The 20,334-nt window shown below is 36.3% G+C and overlaps 1 protein-coding gene across 1 annotated transcript in view; it reads right to left on the minus strand.

The window, feature by feature from the left end:
* Positions 1 to 678: 678 nt before the first annotated feature.
* The window catches only part of CBWD1 (COBW domain containing 1), a 21,522-nt gene continuing 1,866 nt past the window's right edge, over positions 679 to 20,334 (minus strand). Inside the window, exons 2-15 of the mRNA XM_009993617.1 lie at positions 19,463 to 19,549; positions 18,483 to 18,579; positions 17,226 to 17,317; positions 15,349 to 15,408; positions 14,310 to 14,347; positions 11,330 to 11,376; positions 10,483 to 10,569; positions 9,828 to 9,872; positions 6,171 to 6,227; positions 3,905 to 3,956; positions 3,515 to 3,583; positions 3,351 to 3,416; positions 1,433 to 1,562; positions 679 to 752 (exon numbers count right to left, since the gene is read on the minus strand). Coding sequence (XP_009991919.1) covers positions 679 to 752; positions 1,433 to 1,562; positions 3,351 to 3,416; positions 3,515 to 3,583; positions 3,905 to 3,956; positions 6,171 to 6,227; positions 9,828 to 9,872; positions 10,483 to 10,569; positions 11,330 to 11,376; positions 14,310 to 14,347; positions 15,349 to 15,408; positions 17,226 to 17,317; positions 18,483 to 18,579; positions 19,463 to 19,549 — 1,001 coding nt within the window. The remainder of the gene's footprint in view (positions 753 to 1,432; positions 1,563 to 3,350; positions 3,417 to 3,514; positions 3,584 to 3,904; positions 3,957 to 6,170; positions 6,228 to 9,827; positions 9,873 to 10,482; positions 10,570 to 11,329; positions 11,377 to 14,309; positions 14,348 to 15,348; positions 15,409 to 17,225; positions 17,318 to 18,482; positions 18,580 to 19,462; positions 19,550 to 20,334) is intronic.

A 20,334-nucleotide genomic window follows, 5' to 3' on the forward strand; every position in this document is an offset into this window, starting at 1 on the left:
ATAAAGAGCCCACTCTTGGCTGTTGTTACCAGTATAACTATGTGTGAGGACATAGAGGAGGACAAAGCAGAGCGGGAACCTGAGAAGTGGGATAGAGAAGTGCACAACCTCATCCTGCTTGAGAGCTCCTCTCTGTCCCAAGGTCTTGAGCCTCTGCTATCTGTATATTTTTAGTTTCATTTATACAACAGATTTGGCAGTACCTGGGATGGATGTACACATTCAAAAATTACAAGACAAGTGGAAAAAGATTTAAGAAAGTTTAATAGTAAACACTAAATAGTTTTCACTGTGATTACATCACAGGCAATAATCACTTTATTTTCAGTAGAAAAAGAGAGTTGTTAGCTGGAGAAAGCACTAGGCTTCAAAAACATTTACCATACTCCTACTGTAATACTTCATGTACAGCATAAACAAATATTTTCCCTATATGCATTGCTGACAGGGTTGCTGACATAACTGACACAAGCCAAATCCTTTGTGTTTGATTCTAAACTATAAGAGCTAATCTTTAAACAAGAGGTCAGCTGGGATTCCTAAGAGGATGCCAGGGTTTAACTGTTGTGGAAATTGCAAGATGAAAAACAAAGGAGTATACTGCATTTCATCCAGTCTTTTCTGTCATAAAAAACTTGCAGGGTTAAGCAGGCATTTAATGTTCTTCGTAGTGTGATGTCAACTGTTTCCCTGTTTCTCTCTCACAGTGGCTATGAAAACTTCTTTGATGGTCTCTTTATCCAAGTTCCTGCCTGTAAAGAGAAAAAAAAACAACAACTATATTTTACAGTGTATTACAAAAAAGCATGCAAGTAGCAACCCGCTAGACTTTTCAGCAAAGAAAATATTAATTGAATGAAAACAGCAGTATTACAATTAGGCTGCAGATAACAAGAGAACAGGTAGTAACAGACTTCAAGCTGTACAAGTAAGGGAAAGGAGGAAAAACATGGGCTTTTTGGTAATAAAAAGACTTTGCAAAGGAGAGAGTTACACAAAGAAAATAAGAAATATGCAACGTCGCCATTACAAGCTTTTCAGAAAAAAAACAGATTCACACATTTTAATGGCTATAATTCTCTTCCTTGCAGTTACTGAATACTTGATCAAACATTCAAGCCATTCCCATCACCATACTCATAAAAACGCATGTTAAAAATAAAATGAAATATGCCAACATACTTTATGAATTTTCAGTACTTAATTTTACTTCCTTTCACTGCAAGGGAGAGTGTTGATTCCTCTCAGCTGGAATACAGAACTGATAGAGGTCTTCATGGATAAACCTTTGGCTGAAGGCTCCAGTGAACATACCCACTGCTGTTATTCTGGTCAGTTTAGGCTGGTTTCTTTCCACTGGACATGGCACAGACTGCATGCTGAAAGAACATCTTCTTGAAGTCACACAAGGAGATACATAATGTTTTCTTACCTATTAGGACTAGTCTATTAGTTCTTTTTTCATCTTCTTTCCAGGCTACTGCAGTCTCCTCCAGATCATAGAGCTCATGGACACCCTGGACTATCACCTGATGGGATTTGCCTTGAATAGATACCAGTCCCTTTTCAGAAAAATAACTGTTAGGATATAAACAAACCTTAAAAAATTAAATACATTAAGAGGGGAAAAAAACCTTTGAAGCTAAGCCAAGCAAGGAAAAATATTCCTAGCAACTATGCACCAGTTAGTCAAAATAACTACACAGTGTGATCACTTCTACTTGTAACATCCATTTTCACATCTCTTTTTTTTTTAAAAGACTAATGAATAAGACTTTGCCATAAGGTGCCTTCAGTTCCTCATTTGGTTAGTATGTCATGTTTCAGCAAAAATAAAGTGTTACCTGCTACTATGCCACTTTAAATGTGTGGTGTATGATTTATGTATCTAAGAAAGTTTGATTGCCTATCAAAGATTATGTAAAATAAACAAACATGTTTGATTTCAGATTATGCTGATTAAGCTCTCATGCTCAGCCTTTTCACTAATCTGAAACAGAATCTTTGAATACTAGAGAAAGCACAAACACGTGTGAGGTGGAATGACCAGAAACAGCATTAAAAGGAATGCCTGTCAGACTGTTCCATTAACCCATATAGCAAAAGCTGTAACAAAAAAAGTTTTCATAACTTCATGTAAAACTTTACAAAATATTCTAGTGAAACATGTTCTGTAAAACTTGTTTCATACTTCCCTAAAAAAAAAACAACTAAACAGTTCAAAAGTATTTAATGTAAAAAGGTCTGCATTTGACAAATTAGTTGGAATTCTATGACTATCAGTGCTGAAAAGATTATGACTGGAGGCAAGATATAAATATAAAAGAAACAAACTTGGGAAACCACTCTATAATTACCTGGGGTTCATTTGCTTTGGTGTGACTGAGAGCGAGCATACAGCTTATCACAGACCTTGCATCTCCCAAAGAACTACTTTGATTCCAAAGCTCAATACAATAAAAATGTACTTGTGCATAGCAGTACTGTTTTCAGACAGCTTAAAATGCATCAGTGGCTATTTTACTCTGTCAGAAAGAGGAGAATATTCTCATTTTCTTGATGAAAGAGCAAGAATACAATCCTTCTTCCAATAAAATGAAAATAATTATGATGTTATCCATGACACACACACAAGTGTCCTCACAAAACAAACCAGAGCATATTTTCTTGTATTTTTTACAGCCTTACAAATAACAAACCTGATTCTCATATTTTAATTATTTACTTGGCTGCTTGGTATAATGTAAACTTATCCTAAATTGTCACCTATATTCCTTTCAAAACCACACTACTAAAAAACATGTGAAGTGCCCAGCAGGATGAATACTTTAGAGGCTTTAGAACTAGAGTCTGACAATACTGTAAAAAGCCTGAAGTGTAGAGCACACTGGTATTGCATTGCTATGTTACTCAAAATTCACCACGTATTATGTCAACAATTATAATTACAAATAACTATCTGAGTTACAACCCTAGGTAAGGAGATTTTTATGTGAGATGGATGGAACCTTTCAAAACAAGGCTGGTGAAAAATGCAAAAGTTATTTAACTGCATCCTGATTTTTAACTCTGCCAGTGATGTCCAGGACTGTACATCTTCCCTCTCAATTCAAAACAAGTAGGAACAATGTTTGCTTGTGTAAGCTGTCTCCTTTCAACCTGTTCCACCAGCCAGCAACTAACAGTCTCTCTGCACAGAACAATGACAAATTGCTGTTCTCCATTTTGTCTGCACTGCTACAGTGATCCAGTAGCGCCTTTGATAGGCCTGTATCTTACACTTCATTGCAGGTTTTTAGGTGTGAAAGAGGAAAAGCACAGAACGAAGACTTTGATAATTTCTGACCAACCTTCAGTCTAATAACATCCATAGTGTGTCCAGTCTTATCTTTCATGTTCTTCTCCCACAGAAGATTCTATGAAAAGGAAAAATATTTCCATATACAGAATAGCATGGGAAAATTTCCTATAAAAAGCCATACTGATTTTTCAGTTGACAGCGAGTATTACTTACCTGAATGAAGAGATTTAAGTTTTCTTCTTTTATACTTCCTGGAACTTCGAATGTTACTGTAATTATGCCCTGCAAATGGAAAGACTCACCTACTATTATCAAACCGAATAAACATTTCATTCATTATTTCATTATTTCATTATCATTTCATTATTTCATTATTAAACATTTCATTATAATTATTATATTAATTTCAAAAAGTGTTTTTTACAACTTGGCCTCATAAAAAATCAACTATATACTCATGTGAAATTTAAAGATCATATATTCTCAATTTTTATTCTGCTCTAATTTGCTGTAAAAGTAACATGATTAGCATGCAACACCTGTAATTACTCTGATCAACCTTGTTATCACAAAAATGACTGAAGTAGTCATTTTGGTAATTACCTTATCTAGATGTGCATGTGTTGTCCTTATATGTTCAAGCTTTTTCTGCAAACTGAAAAAAAGCAGTTACATATCACATTTCAGGATAGATCAAATGTCATTATTTTAAAACTTAAATAAACTCTTCAGTATTGCAGTTCCAAATTAAAATATCAAAGATAGACTGTATACTCTGAATATGCTTCAAGTGATATATCAGTTTCATTCTCAAAATAGATATGGTTATTTATATTGGCTTGATCTAGTTAAGATCGAGTTAATGACTTCTGTTAGAATGTTACAATTTTAAAATATAAACACAATTATAATAATGATTAGCAGTATCTTTGGGTTTTTAAATATTTATAGTTGAAGAAGTACTATACCCTTGATATTCCCTTGGGTAGGAACAAAACACCAACTAAATCATTAAGGCAAGAAGAGAAAATCACTTGTCTATTTATTACATGTTGATTTTTTTAAAATGCTTTACAAGGATTATTTGAAAAGCAAGCAGAAAAAAAATTACAAAGCTATTGCTTTTGAGAATTAAATCTGTAACACTAAGTTAATTTACTGTATCATAGACCAACAGGTTGGAAAGGACCTCAAGGATCATCTGTCTCAGCACCCTGTCCAGCCTAATCTTAAAAAGTGTCCAATACTGGGGAAATACACAACTTCCCTGGGGAGATTATTCAAATGCTGATTGTTCTCACTGAAAAATTTTCCCTCATCTGTCCAACTGGGATCTCCCCAGAAGCAACTTGCACCCATTAGCCCATGTCTTTTCCATGTGGCTCCTTGTAAAAAGGGAGCCTATCTTCTTTGTAAACATCCTTCAAATACTAGAACATGGCAATGAGGTCTCCTCCAAAGCCTTCACTTCTAAAGGTTGAACAAAACCAATTATCTCAGTCCTTCCTCATGTGCCAGGCCTCCCAGTCCTTTCATCATCTTTGTGGCCCTTCTCTAGACCCTCCAACACCTACAGCAGAGACCAGAACTGAAGACATTATTCCAGGTGTGGCCTGACACACACTAAGCAGAATGGGATGATGACTTATTTATCTCTGCTGCTCATGCCCTTGTTGATGCAGACCAGCACTCTGTTGGCTTTCTTTGTTGCAGCAGCACATTGTTCACTCATGTTGAGCTTGTTATCCAGCAGGACCCCCAAGTCCCTTTCACAGAGCTGCTCCCCAGCCCTATAGATCCCAGCCTTTGCTGAACTCCTGGATTGTTTTCACAGTTATAAGACCTTACACATGTCTTTTCTGAACTTCATAAGGTTCTTGTTATCCCACTCTTCCACCCTAACCAGGTCTTCCCACAGGGTGGCTCTCTCTTCAAAGCATCCACTTCCTCACTCATTGCAAATTGGCAAAATTCATCAGGGTGCTCCTGATCCCAACATCCAGATCACTTAAGAAGATATAAAGCAATGTTTGGTCCAGTACGTATCCCTTGGGGACCCTGCTTGTGACTGGTTGACAGTTTGAAAGGAAGATATTTACCACCACTGAGCTCAGCCTGTCAGCCAGCTCACCACCCACTACACAGTCCACTTGTCTAGACCAAAATGCATCAGTGTCTCTAGGAGGAGGCTGTGGGGAACCGTATGAAAAGCCTTGGAGAAGTCCAGGTAAACAATGTCTAACACTCACCCTGCATCAACCAAGCAGGTTACCTTGTCATAGAAGGCAATCAGGTTTGTCAAGAATGACTTGCCCCTGGTGAATCCCTGATGGCTTTCCCCATTCATTCTGTAACTTTCCCAGGGACTGAAATAAAGCTGATGGGCCTATAATTACCTGGGGCCACCTCTGAAACCTTCTTATAGCTGGGAGTAACGTTAGCCTTCTTCCAGTCATCTAGGACTTCCTCCAATCTCCACAACTTCTCAAAGATTATGAAGAGTGGCCCCACAACATCGTCTGCCACCCCCCTCAACACCTTTGGGTGAATGGAATCCAAGCCCATTGATTTGTAGGGGTAAAGCTCCTGTAATAGTTCATGTAAAAACTCTTCCTTCACTGATGGCAGGTCAGTGTTTGCATTAGGCGTGGATTTGTGATCCCACAGCCTGAGGCCCAACAGTGCTGATAAATACAGAAGTGAAGAAAGTGTGAGAACCTCTACCTTTGCATCGTTGTTAGTGACTAATTTTCCTTCCAACAGAGACTCAGATGTAAATTTAAGCCAGGATTTGAATGTGTCTATTTCATCCATGTATTTATACAACAGACATTATTTCTAGCAAAATACAGTGAAATTGTGACACTACCTTATTCCAGATAAACTGTCAAAAGCATGCAGGTCCAAGACACTGGAGAGATCAACTCTAAACAGGGGAAGAAAACAAGCTTTTTGGCTTTGCTATATTTAAATATTGTGTATACTTAATTATGTTTACAATAGTTCTCATGTTTGTTTTCATGTCTGTCATTCTAATGCCATCAATCTTCAGCCTTACTTTTGGATCTGGGTGGTTGATATTGTCTGCTACTGGGAAATGCAATTTTTACTAACACAGTAATACAAAAGCACATAAATACAAGTTTTAAAAAATATAGTAAAACACAAGGAATTTTCAAGAAAGATTATAAAATCCCTCATGCTGGACACTTGTACAATAACTGGTTTTCCCTGCGTTGGAAGTTCTTCCTAGCAATTATTATGCACCCCTAGTATTTACTAATATAGACCTTCCTCTCAATACACAAACCCCTGGAATATATGTAGATTCCATTGCCACTGTTAGCAAACAAAACTGAAATACACTATGAGGCAAATGCTACTATGAAGAATTCAAGCTCTAACATCTGAAACTTGGACAAATGAAAAATGTAAAATGGAACAGATAGCACTGATCAGATTTACTTTCAAAAACAGCTACCTATAAACTAGCATAAGAAGCTCTTTTACTAAAAACAATATAACAAACTAAAAACAAGTTGCACTGCTAATAGCAACTCACAACTTTATAAATGCAATTAATGATATGTGGATAAATAAAAAGAACACAAGAGGTTAAAAACAAACAAAAAGGGAATGTAGCTGTTACTATTAAACTTTTACATCTGACAGTAGCTTCACAGTTTTTAAGATGAAAGATTAATAATGTAAAATTCATAAATAACACCTCCCCAGAGTTAATTATGTAGCTCAGTGCTAGTTGTTTGTTCTCAGCGGTGTTCTGAAAAAACATAGACTCAAGAAAGTGCTATATTGGTCACTTTTACATGTGGGCTTTTGAGGGACAAAACCACCTTACTGAAGAAGATACGTTCTCAAATAACCTATTAATGAATTATTTTTGTGCTGATTTCACTTTTGGAATGTTTAATCATGGGAGAGACAGTATGTATCATTCACTGAAGGATATTTACTAGTAATACAAGAGTTGTCACTGAGGACTGCACCTGAGTCCACTTAATCTAATAGCCAAAATTGAATGCTGACAGAGAATGGTACAGATGTGGATACATCAATTCACATATTGCAACTCTTCCCAATGGACATGGACAGATACTGGCTTAAGACTTAAAGCATGAATCTTAAAATCCTCTTCAAAATCGTTAACCGTGCTGGACACAATAATCATCTTTACAGAAACCATTTTTTGTTTTTGTTGCAAAAATCTTGGCCTCAGACTCGCACTGATTTCCTAGGGAGTCAGACCCATGAATATACCGTTTATGAGCTGTTTATCAATAGTTTGCTCATTTTCCCTCTCCAAAGCACTTTACTGACCATTTCCGTACTCTGCTTTGCAATTGAAGAGCAAGGAACTTAAGATTTGCTTTCTCAAAATCAGTTCGTTCCCAGTAAGTTGCTACTTCTTTGGTTTCAGCCAGAGCAATCTATTGCAGATCTTTTTCATGTCTTTTCCTAAGCCCTGATCATCCTTTATATATTCTTCCCCATTCTGTGGCAAAGGTAAAATTTCCCATTCCTCATAAATTCCAGATTTTTAAATATTACTATTATGTTCCCAAAAGTTCACTCAACAAGAGGAAATGGAATGCCACGATTGTATCTCTGCAGCTCCATCACTTTGCAGTATTTGTTCTTTTGTCTTTCAATCTTTCATGCTACACTCACATATTAATACATATAGAAGTACATATATACCGTCTATATAGATATACAGACACATCACACTGCACAGAGGTAAAGAAAACTGTAAATAACAGAAGTCTCAAAAATAAAGGATAACCCAATTTGGATATAGTAAAATAAGCTATGAGTAAATATACAAGATGACCATCAAAATAAAATTGTTGTTAAATTTAATTTGGAGTTACCAGAACATTCTCATCTTCATCTACAGACAGCAAAAGGCCAGTAGCATTATTCTCATACAATTCAACTTTATTAAATACTAACTTAATAATACTGAAATTACAGGGCAGGACAAACTAACAGAAGTATAAAATTTTGCAGCAAGATCCCCTCTATAATACTGTTTACTCTTGTTCTAAGCATTCTTCAACAGAATTTGCAAGTTATCAAGAAAGGAGTATGAAGTTGTCAAAGCTACGTAAACACTTCACCTTCCTCCTTGAATAAATGAGAACAGTATTGAGAACTATCATTATATAAAAACATGATAGTCACCTAAGAGGATGCTTTTCATTGTGTGACTATATGACAGCAGGACATAAAACTTCCAGTGATCAGACTACAGAGAGAATTTCAAGTAAGTTTAACATTTTTGGAAACGTAAAGCAAGCTAGTATTTAAAGTCAGACAAGCACCCACCTTCAAAACCTTGGCTTATCAAATAAAAAACATACTCTACAGTCAGTTGTTGATCCTGTCTTATTAGCCAACAACAGCAAATACTTCTCTCCACAATTTCCAAGTACACTTGGCAGTAACTTTTAAAAGCCAAGTATTTTATTAAGATTACGTCTATTATTTTTCCTTCTAAAAGTACTTAAAACAGGAACCTGTATTATAGGAACACGTATCACAATATAGTAAAATAATTGACATAATAGCACACAAACAAGTCCCAGCAGCCTCAAAGATACACTGATCCCCTAGTGTCCCTGGAAATAACATTTCAATTTAATTCCTTATTAAAAAAAGAAATACACGAGTCAGAATTTCAATGAAAAATAGCAAAAACAATGTAATTAATTTTCCTTCTTATTTCTCCTCCTCATTATTCTTATTAACTTACTTGCACTGCTTTCCAATAAATTTTATAGTAGCAACTGATTTGCAGCAGTCATCGGAAATGTGAAAAATCTTGACATTGACACAACAGGAAAAAAACATTACAGTGCAGGTATACAACTTGGCCTTACAAGTTGCTCCTTAACTGCTAGGTCTGGTCAACAACTTATGAGCAATTTCTGAATTTCTACCTAGAAGACTGCCTTAAAAATCTGCTTCATTTTTTGCATATGCTGAAGTCAATTAAACTACATCTGCAGGAGCATTTTTCAGGAACTTTCCAAATGCTCTAACTCTTTGAATGGCAATAAAACATGAATGCTTTAATAATTAAAAGTAATATTTGCATTAAACTCAGAACAAAATTCAGGTTTTGCTGATATCCAAACTTTTGTAAAATCTACTACTCACGTAACTAAGAACTATTTATGGTTATAATGCAAAGTCCAACAAAGCCCACTAGTGATAAGTTCTGTAAGCTAAGCTATCTCTTAATAGTAATTTCTTTTTAAACTAGTTATATACTAGAGTGTAGGATGTGAACAGTAACAAAGAAAAATACATTTTCTACCTCTTTAAAAAAAACCTCCTTTACCTAAAATTTCTTTACCTAAATGCTTACTAGTAAAATAAATATTGAGTTAAATATTTCTAATTCAGTAGTTTTCCTTTACCCAAACTGCTCTAATAGCATACTTAAATCTGTCATAAAAGAAGCAGGATCTGGTACCTAGTAATAGTGGTCATTTAATACCTTGATCTTTGCGTCTCTATAATTTTAACAAGTCCATTTATTGACCTAAAATAAAAAGTAAATTAAAAGTTAGTTGAAAATACAACTGTAATACATTGCTTGAACAACTTAACCATAGAAATCAGCATGAGAAATAGCACAACAATAAGCCCATCTCCATTACCAACTTGTTGAACAAAGCACCAGACACTCCAACCAGATTTCATTTTTTACTTTTTTACATCCTAAGTAAGGGCAGGGGAGCTTCGTCAGTTCTGACAACAAAATACTACCAGTTAAGAATAGCATTTTCCTATGCAAGATTCCTTGTGATACACTCTGTTGGGTGTCAGCAGTTTTACTTTGAGAATTCAAACGACTAAGAGAGTTCTAAAGAAATTCAAAATTTCAGTGTTTCAGTTTGGTTACCATGGTATGATGGAAAAAGGCAGGGCAAGTCTCTGATCATTTATTCAGCTTCTTCTACACTTAAGACACAACAGTATTGAAATGCCTTTAGAAATGGACAGTCTCTTTTTCCCTGCTGAGCTAAGGGTTTATGTCAGTGTAGTAACAAGATCTAATTTCAATATTAACAGTAAGAAGGATGTAACTATGTTTAAACAGAAATAAATTTTGAGCCAGTATAGTTACAGTTATGCCAGAATTTTCATACCTGACAGATGTTCTGACTTTATCCAGTTCTTCTCCTGAAACCAAATCTGTCTTATTGATGATTATAAGATCAGCCAATGCCACCTGCCTATGTGTTAGTGGGGAAAAAAACCAAACCCACATTAATAATTTTTCTGTAAGACAAAAACACCACCTCCTCTCCCATAGCACCAAGAAAATAATATGAGCATTGTTAGTACAGAAAGGCAAGCATTAATCAAACTTGAACATCATGGAGTATGACTAAAGTACTACTGTCTTCTTGAGGTGCTTTCCTGTGTCATAAGAGTCCACCAAGCTGCAAAGGCTTCCTAGATTTTGTTTATTGGGGTTTTTTTTGGTTTTGGGTCATTTGGTTTGTTGTTGTTTTTAAAAAAGACACTATCTAATCTGCAATTTTTTGTAATTTATGAACCTCTGAGGCCCCTATTTCTCTTTTATATACTCTTCACAAAGTCATACCTGAAGTCTCTTTTCTTACAATAACCGTTAATGACTATGGCTCCGTATCTAGCAAAAATTATTCCTCTATCACTGGTTCTACTTTGACCACAGGGAGATTCCAGCATGCAAATCTTTCTTCCCCTCAACACAGCTAGTTTTCCTTCACGTATGTAAAACAACATTCCTCTTAAAGTAAGTATCAGAAGAGTAAGATCTCAGCAGAAAGATCAAATGGAGCATGAAGTCACTTTTCTATTTTCTACCTCATTACACCAATCCGCCTAGGCTTAAATGCAACAGAAGAGAGAAAAGCCTTGTAAAAGAAGAAAAGCCATTTGTAATGAACTTCCATACAGCACAGTTCCTATCTGTGATATACAAAGTTAATTTATATATATCCATACCGAGATGCTTCATTGATAAGGCCTTCTGGCTTCTCCTCTGTCAAGTGCTAGATAAAAATAAAAACAATTGGATTAAGAATATTCAAATGACATTTAATTTCATTTGCAGTTTAAGGAAGTCAAAACCAATTCATCTGAGTTATGTATTTCAGAAGCCTATAATCTCTTTTATGAAAACTCTTTTTATTACTAGAATGCCGCAGACTTGGAAAACTCTATTATAGTGTTTATTTTTAATTACTTTTCAGATTTATGATGAAGTAAAAGTTGCCATGACATAAAGTAACCATGGAAAACCATATCTGAAAAAAATGAATGTACAGTAATTTTTCTAATAAGTTAAACATGAGTTAGGCTTGCAGTACAAGACTTCCTACACAGAACTGAATACTCTTTTTCTCTGAAAGAACTGACAGACTGTACATTTATATTAAAAATTCATAACTCTTATTCCTGGTTTCTACGAATTACTCCTCTTTGGCAAGCCTGCCCAAGCATCAGTGTTTGCAGCCTATTCAAGCTGCAGCTGGGCAGAACAATCCATCAGCACCAATTTAAGCAGCAGCTTCTAGTCATGCTGCAGGAGTTTACTATCTTAAACACCTGCAGCTTTGTGTTGTACCCATGTGCTGGTAACTCAAGCAGCAGTGTCAAATTTGGAAACGGAACATCTTACTTTCATAAATAACTTAAACAGAGCAACAAACTTTACACTGAAGCAGCCAAGGTTCAGCTGCAAGTTATTTTCTGCCTGCTCTGCCATGGAGGCAGTAAACTAGGACAGAAGAATCACAGACACGTGGAGGCAGCAAAATTTTAAACTGTTGTTGTGATATTCCTAACAGCTTCGATCTTATTCCTGACATATCTGGGAAGATTAAAATTCTTTGCATTCATTCATCAGCTCTAAATGTACCAGGAATATTATTTTTAAATTTGGCTATAAATACATAAGAACACCAAATGGAAGTGGAATTAATTGTCATAGGAAAAAAACAAACCAAAACATACACACCTAAAACCCAGCACAAAACACAAACAACTACTTCCTGATTGTGCCCAACCAAAACAGAGCATAACAACAGGCTGACTGGGAGTGAACCTCTGACTTTTTTTTGTAATCTTCTGTGTACTGATTCAATTTAATTAAATGCTGTCAGATTTGTCACCCTGAAAAGAACACTGCCACTAGCACAGATGTCAAGTCCTGAAAGTAGAGAATTGTCACTTGAAGTTGTCCAACTGTCTGCCCATGATTTAAAAAAGTACTTCAGATTGCTGGGTGACAAACCCATTATAGCAATATCCCATTATGCCAATTACCACTTCAGTTTCAATTTGGCTGACTGGTCACAGGGCACTATTTGTCAGCTTTTCTTGTGATGAGTTGGTCCCTTGAAGCATGACACCCTTACATTGCTTCCTATTATCTCAATGTCATCACCTGTATGGATTTTAGAATTATTTCAATCACAAGAAGCTGCTAAGGTCAAGCATAGCAACCAGTTGGCATCTGAGCATGTGTGAAGATTTTTTTATTCTGAGTTGATGAGAGTTTTGTACAGGCTAACTAATCAAGTAACGTAAGTTTTCCACGAGCTGTCAAATACAGTAATAGATAGAAAAGCTGAATGTTTCTAAATGTTTTTGCTTCTGACATTACTTGAAAGTTTAATATTAAAAATATTATTTTTTAAACAACTGTAATTCAGCTCTGCTGTGTGCAACATATTTATATTTAATTCAAGCTGATAAATCTGCATTGAATGAAGACAGAACAACATTTTTGCAAGTAATAAACACATCAGAATTAGTATGGGGACAGTCAGCTGAAAAAGGGGCTGACCTAAGAGATGCTGTGGTTTCTTGTGGTAGTTGAGGTGGTTTAAGAGTTGGTTCATGCTTAAAAGGATAAACCAGCTCTCGGCCCCTTCCCTTTGCTCTTCTCCCAACTCCTTCAAAAAAGTCCTTGCAAAACACACCTTAACTCGCCAAACTGGTCTGCCATAGGGTTAGATTAGTTAAGATTAGTGCAACCCAAATTGAGGGGATGACAGGACTGCCCCCTTTCAGTAAATCAGCTGTTTCATCAACTCAACTGAAACAAGAAATCCACAGTCCCAACAAAAATAAAGTCTTTAAAATAAGGGATCACTTCCTTATTTTTTAACCATTATCTTTTGGTTCTCTCAGCTTTTTGCAGCCATTGTAAAATACAGAGACATTAATTATACTTTCACAGCATGATGGGATTTTTATACCGTGGAGGCATCTTCTCTTATGGTCACTTTTACTTTGAATCCTGCAAAATCAATAACTAATCAAAGTACTCTGCAAGTTATTACATTGCAAATAATTATTTTTATGACTAGCTATTACAAAATAAGTTTAAATACTCAAGTTAATCTCAATTATGGCTGTTACCCAGCCTCAGTGTTCTATATGTCTGCTCACACATTACACTTTATCTAGATGAATACCTGCTTGTTTTCTCTGTTCCCATATAAAGTCATGGTAATTCAACACCTGGCTCTCTCATCTCCCCTCACCATAGTTGCCACTACAGTAGCACCTTTACCCATTTGAGCCCTAACTTACTCGATACCACACTAGTATCAAGAGATCTGTTCTTACTCAAGTCACACAGACCAATGACACTGTTTTACAGTAATCCAAATGCCCACTTGGAACACAACCAAGATCCCCCAGTGAAGTGACAGAACTAGGAGTCAAGTATAGCAACCTGACAACTCCTATCGGGCATGCTACGGTGCTGGTAAGAATCTGAATGCCTCTTAATATTGGTACTTCCTTGCTCCTATTCAAAATACTGTACTAACAAACTACAGCAACAGAAATACATCCTCATTCGTTGTGAGAATTACAGCAATTATAAAACTGTAACTCATCTGAATGAACACTATTGCAATACGTGTTCTAATAACTAGTTTTAAACCATGCAACAAATTCAGTAACTTACTTGCAATCCATGCTTTGCGTCAATAACAGATATAATACCTAAAAGAGATCCTTAAAATTAAACAGAAATCTGCTGAAAGCAGCCAACTTGTAAAACCCCCTATATAATTTCTGAAGTAACAGTTTAATCACATTTACAACTGCAGATAATACTTTCAATGCTTCCAGTTAACCTGAACATTAGATCTGCCACCTAATCAGTTTCTTATTTATTACCCATATTTGTAGTAAAAAAATGTCTATGAAAGCAGGTGAGAGAAATTCTCACATGATGGATGTCACCCTCCTTCTTCCACAACATCAAATTGGCAGAGGTATGCTGTTAAAAATTATTAAAACAACTTAAAGGGACTGACTGAGGTACACATTTATTGTGATTATAAGTGACCCTAAAATGGCAACTCTCTGGCAGAAACTTAGAAAGTTGTTCCCTATTCAACTGCATGTTTCCTTGGCCGGATGGGTATTTTACAGTATTAGTAGGACTTCTTCAAGCTCAAGTTTTTTTACCTACATTTTTAAAAAATAATAAAGCAAATTCAATACACTCTTTAACTACATATGGTGATGATTTACATTAAACTCATATTTTTAAAGGAACACAGCAAATAGTGGAGCTAATTGGTACAACAGACAAAGAAAGCAAAAGCAACAGGCAGGAGAGTCCAGATGTTGATAGGCTAGGAGTTCAGAAAAAAGGAAGCAAAATTCAGGAAATACTGCATTGGAAAAAAATAATAAAGAGAGCTGTAATATTACTTTGAAATAATGTTTGTAAACAACTAACTAATGAGGTATTTCCCCTGCCTTGTACCACAGTCAAGATGTCTCTATATCTGATCCCTTAGTAAAATATCACACAACTTTTGTTGAATTTATCAAAATGAAACACCTCACCTAGTAGATAAAAAAGCATCATAATAAGCAAGTTGATGCTTTTGAAACATTTCCTGAAACGTTGCCTTAAATGACAAGAATACATTACACTAAATCCAGGTATGTAATGCCAGTACATTGGAAAACAAGCTTTCACTTCTTACCATCAAGATAGATGTCACTTCCCAGCTCAGAATCAACCCAGAACATGGAGGCTACAGCGCCTAAGAAGAGCAGTACACTTACTCTCAAAATAGACATTTTTCAGTAAACTATCAATATTCAAACATTTCACAGAGAAACTCTATTTGTAGTGCTGTACTTGAAACTTCACTCTTCCAAACTCAGAAAGCATCACAGACGTCAAATACCCAACCACACATTTTATGTAACAACAGCTACCAAAGCATTATACTTATTATGCACATCTGGCTAGTAATGTCAGCATAAGGATTCCAAAAGTCATCAATAAAATGGAGCAAGTTCAGTGTTAGAATCACCAAGACACTTAAGGCTGGAGAACAAGCCAATTAAAGAGAGGTGTGGGAACTGGAATTCATTCAACCTGGAGAAGGGACAGCTTCAATCTTTTTTCACCATGAAAAGAGCAGGTTACCTGGAGAGGCTGTGTCACGTTTATCCTCAGAGGACAGAGATACATGCCTTGCTATCCCAAACAACCTGGTCTTGTCTTAGAGCTGACCCTGCTTTGGGCAGGAGATTGGACCAAAGACCTCCTTAACATTTCCTCCAAACTGAACTACTCTATGATTATGTGATTCCAGTATTTTTTACACACTAGGCCTCATCATCCACTGCATTTCCATCCAGATTAGGTGCTTCTAGAATAATGAAACACGTAGCACTCTCTCTTCCTTGTGTAGTCATTTGTATTTCTTTGGAAAGTAAAATGGAACATACTAATCTGATACGTCTTGAGCAAAAAGAATCGGCAAGTGTTTGGACAACTAGAATGTTGTCTGTCTATTAAGGGCTCTGAATTTGTGACCTGGCATCTGTGCACTAGACCACATCTGTGCTCTCCTGTTTTCTGCTAAAATGACACTGTAAAAACAAACTCATTCTAACCCCTAAAACTGTCCACCTGAAGTGACAAGATGCAGTCATCCAAACATCACTCTGTATCAACACCAAATATCTGCCAGTTGTTCACAGTGCTTGCTCATTCAAGACATAGCAAGGGCCACAACATCTGATGGTTTTCTGGTATCTATGGATTTTTTTCCAAAAACCTTAGTAAGTTTTCCCATTTGACTCAAATAGAATTTGTGTGTAACGGAGGCCAAATCAATTTATTTTGAAGAAAATTACTTCACTATGACAACTACTTAACTTTGAGCTTGAAAGTGTCAGTCTCCTAAACGGGAAACAACTACATTTCTGGTAAGAATCTCCTTCACTCTCAATCAACAACACACTTCTTAATTGAGATGGTTCAGAGAAGTGTTTTAACACTTTCACAGAGAAGTGTTACTAACATGAGTTCAAGTCTAAAGACCTTCTCATAACAAGTATCACTAAATAGCAGTCAATGAATTTGAGAGACCTATTATTGCTCTGTACCTACCAAAAGAATGTACTACTAGCCTGTTTCACAGCATATTTTATTACTTCACAAAATACAAGGCCTACCACAACCAATGTAACAATACACCAGATGCTGACAATTTATACTTTAAAAAGACCAGTGTAGAACAAACAAATCATACTGTAAACTACTAGTTTCAGAGCATTTCTTTTCTCCAAGCTCAGTGTCTCCTCTTTGATAGAAATACAGTTTAACCAGATTTCTGTAAAGCTTTGGAGTCAACTTAGAGCAAGTTCAAAAACAGAAACAGAACATCCAATGAAACAACCCCGCTTCTGCACCTTGTGCAATTCGTTTTTAGTCTATATAGCAATAAAAGCATGTGCCTGACAACTTGCCACTTGACATTTTGCACGGCGAACTGACTGGTGAGCAACAAGCACTTCATAAAACCAGAATTATCATAGTTATGAAAGCCATAATGTTAATTACCTGGATCTGCCAAACCCGTTGTTTCTAACAATATATAGTCAAACTTTCCTCTCCTTTGCATGAGGTTCTCAATAGCCTTCACACCACTGTCCCTGTAAGAAGAAACAAGTGAACTTTAGAACAGAGAAGACAAGCTAAAACATGTATAAACACATATCCTCTGATGCAGAAAACAGCATCAGTATGATCAAAGCAGAGGCCTGAGTCAGGACTTACAGCCTATAATGAAAATTCAGTCATCAAGCTGCTGCTTTGTATTAGGCAAATAACTTCGCTTCATTATAACTTGAAAATAGTATTTGCCTACTCCCAACAGGCTTACTAAGGTGATTTAAATGAAGATTTGTTTTAAACACTGAAAACCCTGTAAAAGACATTAGGACTGTATAAATAGGTAAGTATTTGGTTTCGCGTCTGGCACCACAAAAAGAAAGAGGGTGTGTGAAGGGGGGTGGGAGTACTCAACCACGTTGTCCTGCGTTTCCACCTCACCTACAGCAAAATTAAAATGTGTCATTTGTTTAAATTTCAGCTGATTAAGGTAGCCTGAAGCAGAAACATAAGACCTTTTATATAGGAAACTAATGCAACAGTGTCTTCTGTTTTCTACTTACTATCCGGATTTAAGGCACAGGACCAGTTCTTCAAAATATTCTGGACAAACAGGCAATTTGTTACCTTTACTACACACTTAGCACAAGCAATCCAGCATTCAAACAAACAGGGTAAAAACATGCCAAAGAAACAACTACACTCCTGCTTTTTAACGTGAACATCAGCCTAAAGCTTGGAATATTGTGGTTTTTAGGTCACCAAGAGGTTTTCCCTCCATCCTTTTTGAGATATACAGGATTCAAGTATTAGCCAACATACAGAGAGAAACACAAAGAGTAACTACTGTGGAAATTAAGAAACTTGAGTCCTTGTTCCAGCCTCCCTGAACCGTTAGCTCTCTGTATAAAACACATAATACTAAGAAAAGAGGAAAAGCTCCCTACTCTACAATACCCAATGATGTTTAAGTTGGTATATATGTTATTTTTCAGAAAAAGACTCTAAGCCCAAATCCAAAGGAAATAAATTTCTATAATCTAAAGGAAATAAATTTCTATCTCCCAAATTCCAATTCTTCTTTTAGCTGGCAAAAGAAATGTCAATCAATACTACCACAAATTTTAGAAATCAAGTCCTGGATGCTTCTTTTCCTCAATTCCCCCAAAACCCACAGTAAGAACTTGTACAATAGGCCTTACTTACTTCACTGAACAGCACAGGCAGCCATTTCTGAGCTCCAACCATTCTTCATAGAGTTCTCCCCCTTGACTGATTGCCAGAGATTTCTCCAAGGCACTTCCTGGAAATACAAGTAGTACTGTAATTTTAATCTATAAATTTGCATGGCAATGCCTGAAAAAGAGAGAGGAAATACTCCAGTCAGTATGCATTTTCACTCTTGGATAATTTTTATTCTGAAACTACGTTTCTGCTATTCTTTAGAAATTAGTATTTTCTGGTTTACAACAAATTTAAAAGCCAAAGTCAATTTGGTTGTACAAAGACAAAACCCAAAGGATGATGGTACAGCATAAAGTGGCATAAACTTTGGTAAAAGAAAGCATAGCCAGCCTATACCTCCATATAAAATAAAGACCCTGTCTATATATTTTATTTTAGACCTCATGAGCAGAAAAGTGGCATGCATCTTTCTTGATAAAACAAACAAAACACCCACTAACAACACAGTGCAAACTTTAAGCAATGCTGACATAGAGATACAACAGTATAGCCGTTAACAGTTAAAAGCCCTGAGAAGGAAAGCAAAACATTCAAAGAACCACAGACACCAAGAACACGTCTCCCCATCTCCTTGGTCTAAAATAATATGCCATCTGTAAGTGGCTGAGGGGAAGGGAAAGAAAAGAAATTACTCTCCACTAACATACTGTTGAAATTTTAGTTTCATTTGCTTGAAACCGAGTAGGACAAATGGAGGTACAGCACTTCCAACAGTGTGATACATCAATGTACTTGACTCTGGAGGACAGAATTTACGTGCAAAACAGATTACTGCATAGTGTTATTGTATGGACACCAACCAAATGCCTGTTTGCCCTTCTGAAGGCGATGAGGTATGTAAATTATTTCAGTAACGAATTTATAACTACATTCTTGATTTCCATAAATCTTGTATATTTGTCATTTTAGTGCTAAAAAAGTGCTTCTTCACATTTACGTACCTTCTCCAAACTCATTCAGAATAACTGCTATTCTTTTGTTATGCTGTTCTGTCAATATGTAATTTAGAAGAGTTGTTTTCCCAGCTCCTAGAACACAGACCATATTTCTATCAAAATGTTTAAAAAGCTTGCATTTTCAAATAAAAAGCAAATACTGTTGTGCATGCACACCTTGGACAAATCTAATCTCTTCTGAAAGAGAAGTTTTCATTCTTGTATGCAGCATTCTATTTTATTAAAATATTTTATACAAATTAACTCGCAGACGTCTGACCCCATGAAACTATCAGCACATTAAATCTCAGTTTTCAAAGACCTATAGTTTTCCATTCGCTAAGAGACAGTGCTTGATAAAAACACAAGTCCCCTACCAGTTCAGCAGTCTTTTCCTAGAAAACTTTTTTTTTTTTCCTTAACAGAAGGTGAGCTTACTCTTCTCTCAGTGCTGTTCCTGACCTGCCCTCCTGTCATCATTAATCATTCACGCGCTGTCATTAGAGCAGGCACTGTTAAGGCAAGTGTTCACAACTTCTGATACATCACAGTACTAACAGTTTCCCCCCATGCACAAGATCACAGCTGGAGGCATCTGGTAAAGCAACCTTCCTTCCATGCCCTACGGGTTTCTGAAAGGGTATGATACAGGTCAAAGTGACAACGTTTAGAACAGTGTTATCGATCCTGAAGTCAAACTCCTGTTACTTGTTGTAACTACAGGCGAAGCTCCCCGTAACTGTGTTGGTTTAAGGCAAGGGCGAGGAAACCCGCCTTTGTAAGGCTACAGTTCAGCCCGCATGTAACTGAGGCGGACACATTACATACTCGGACATTAAGCGACGCATCACACACGGCCTGAACAAACCGCCCCTGAG

The sequence above is a fragment of the Chaetura pelagica genome, unplaced genomic scaffold (genome assembly GCF_000747805.2).
Source record: "Chaetura pelagica isolate M959 unplaced genomic scaffold, ChaPel_1.0 scaffold42, whole genome shotgun sequence".
Classification (NCBI taxonomy): Eukaryota; Metazoa; Chordata; class Aves; order Apodiformes; family Apodidae; genus Chaetura; species Chaetura pelagica.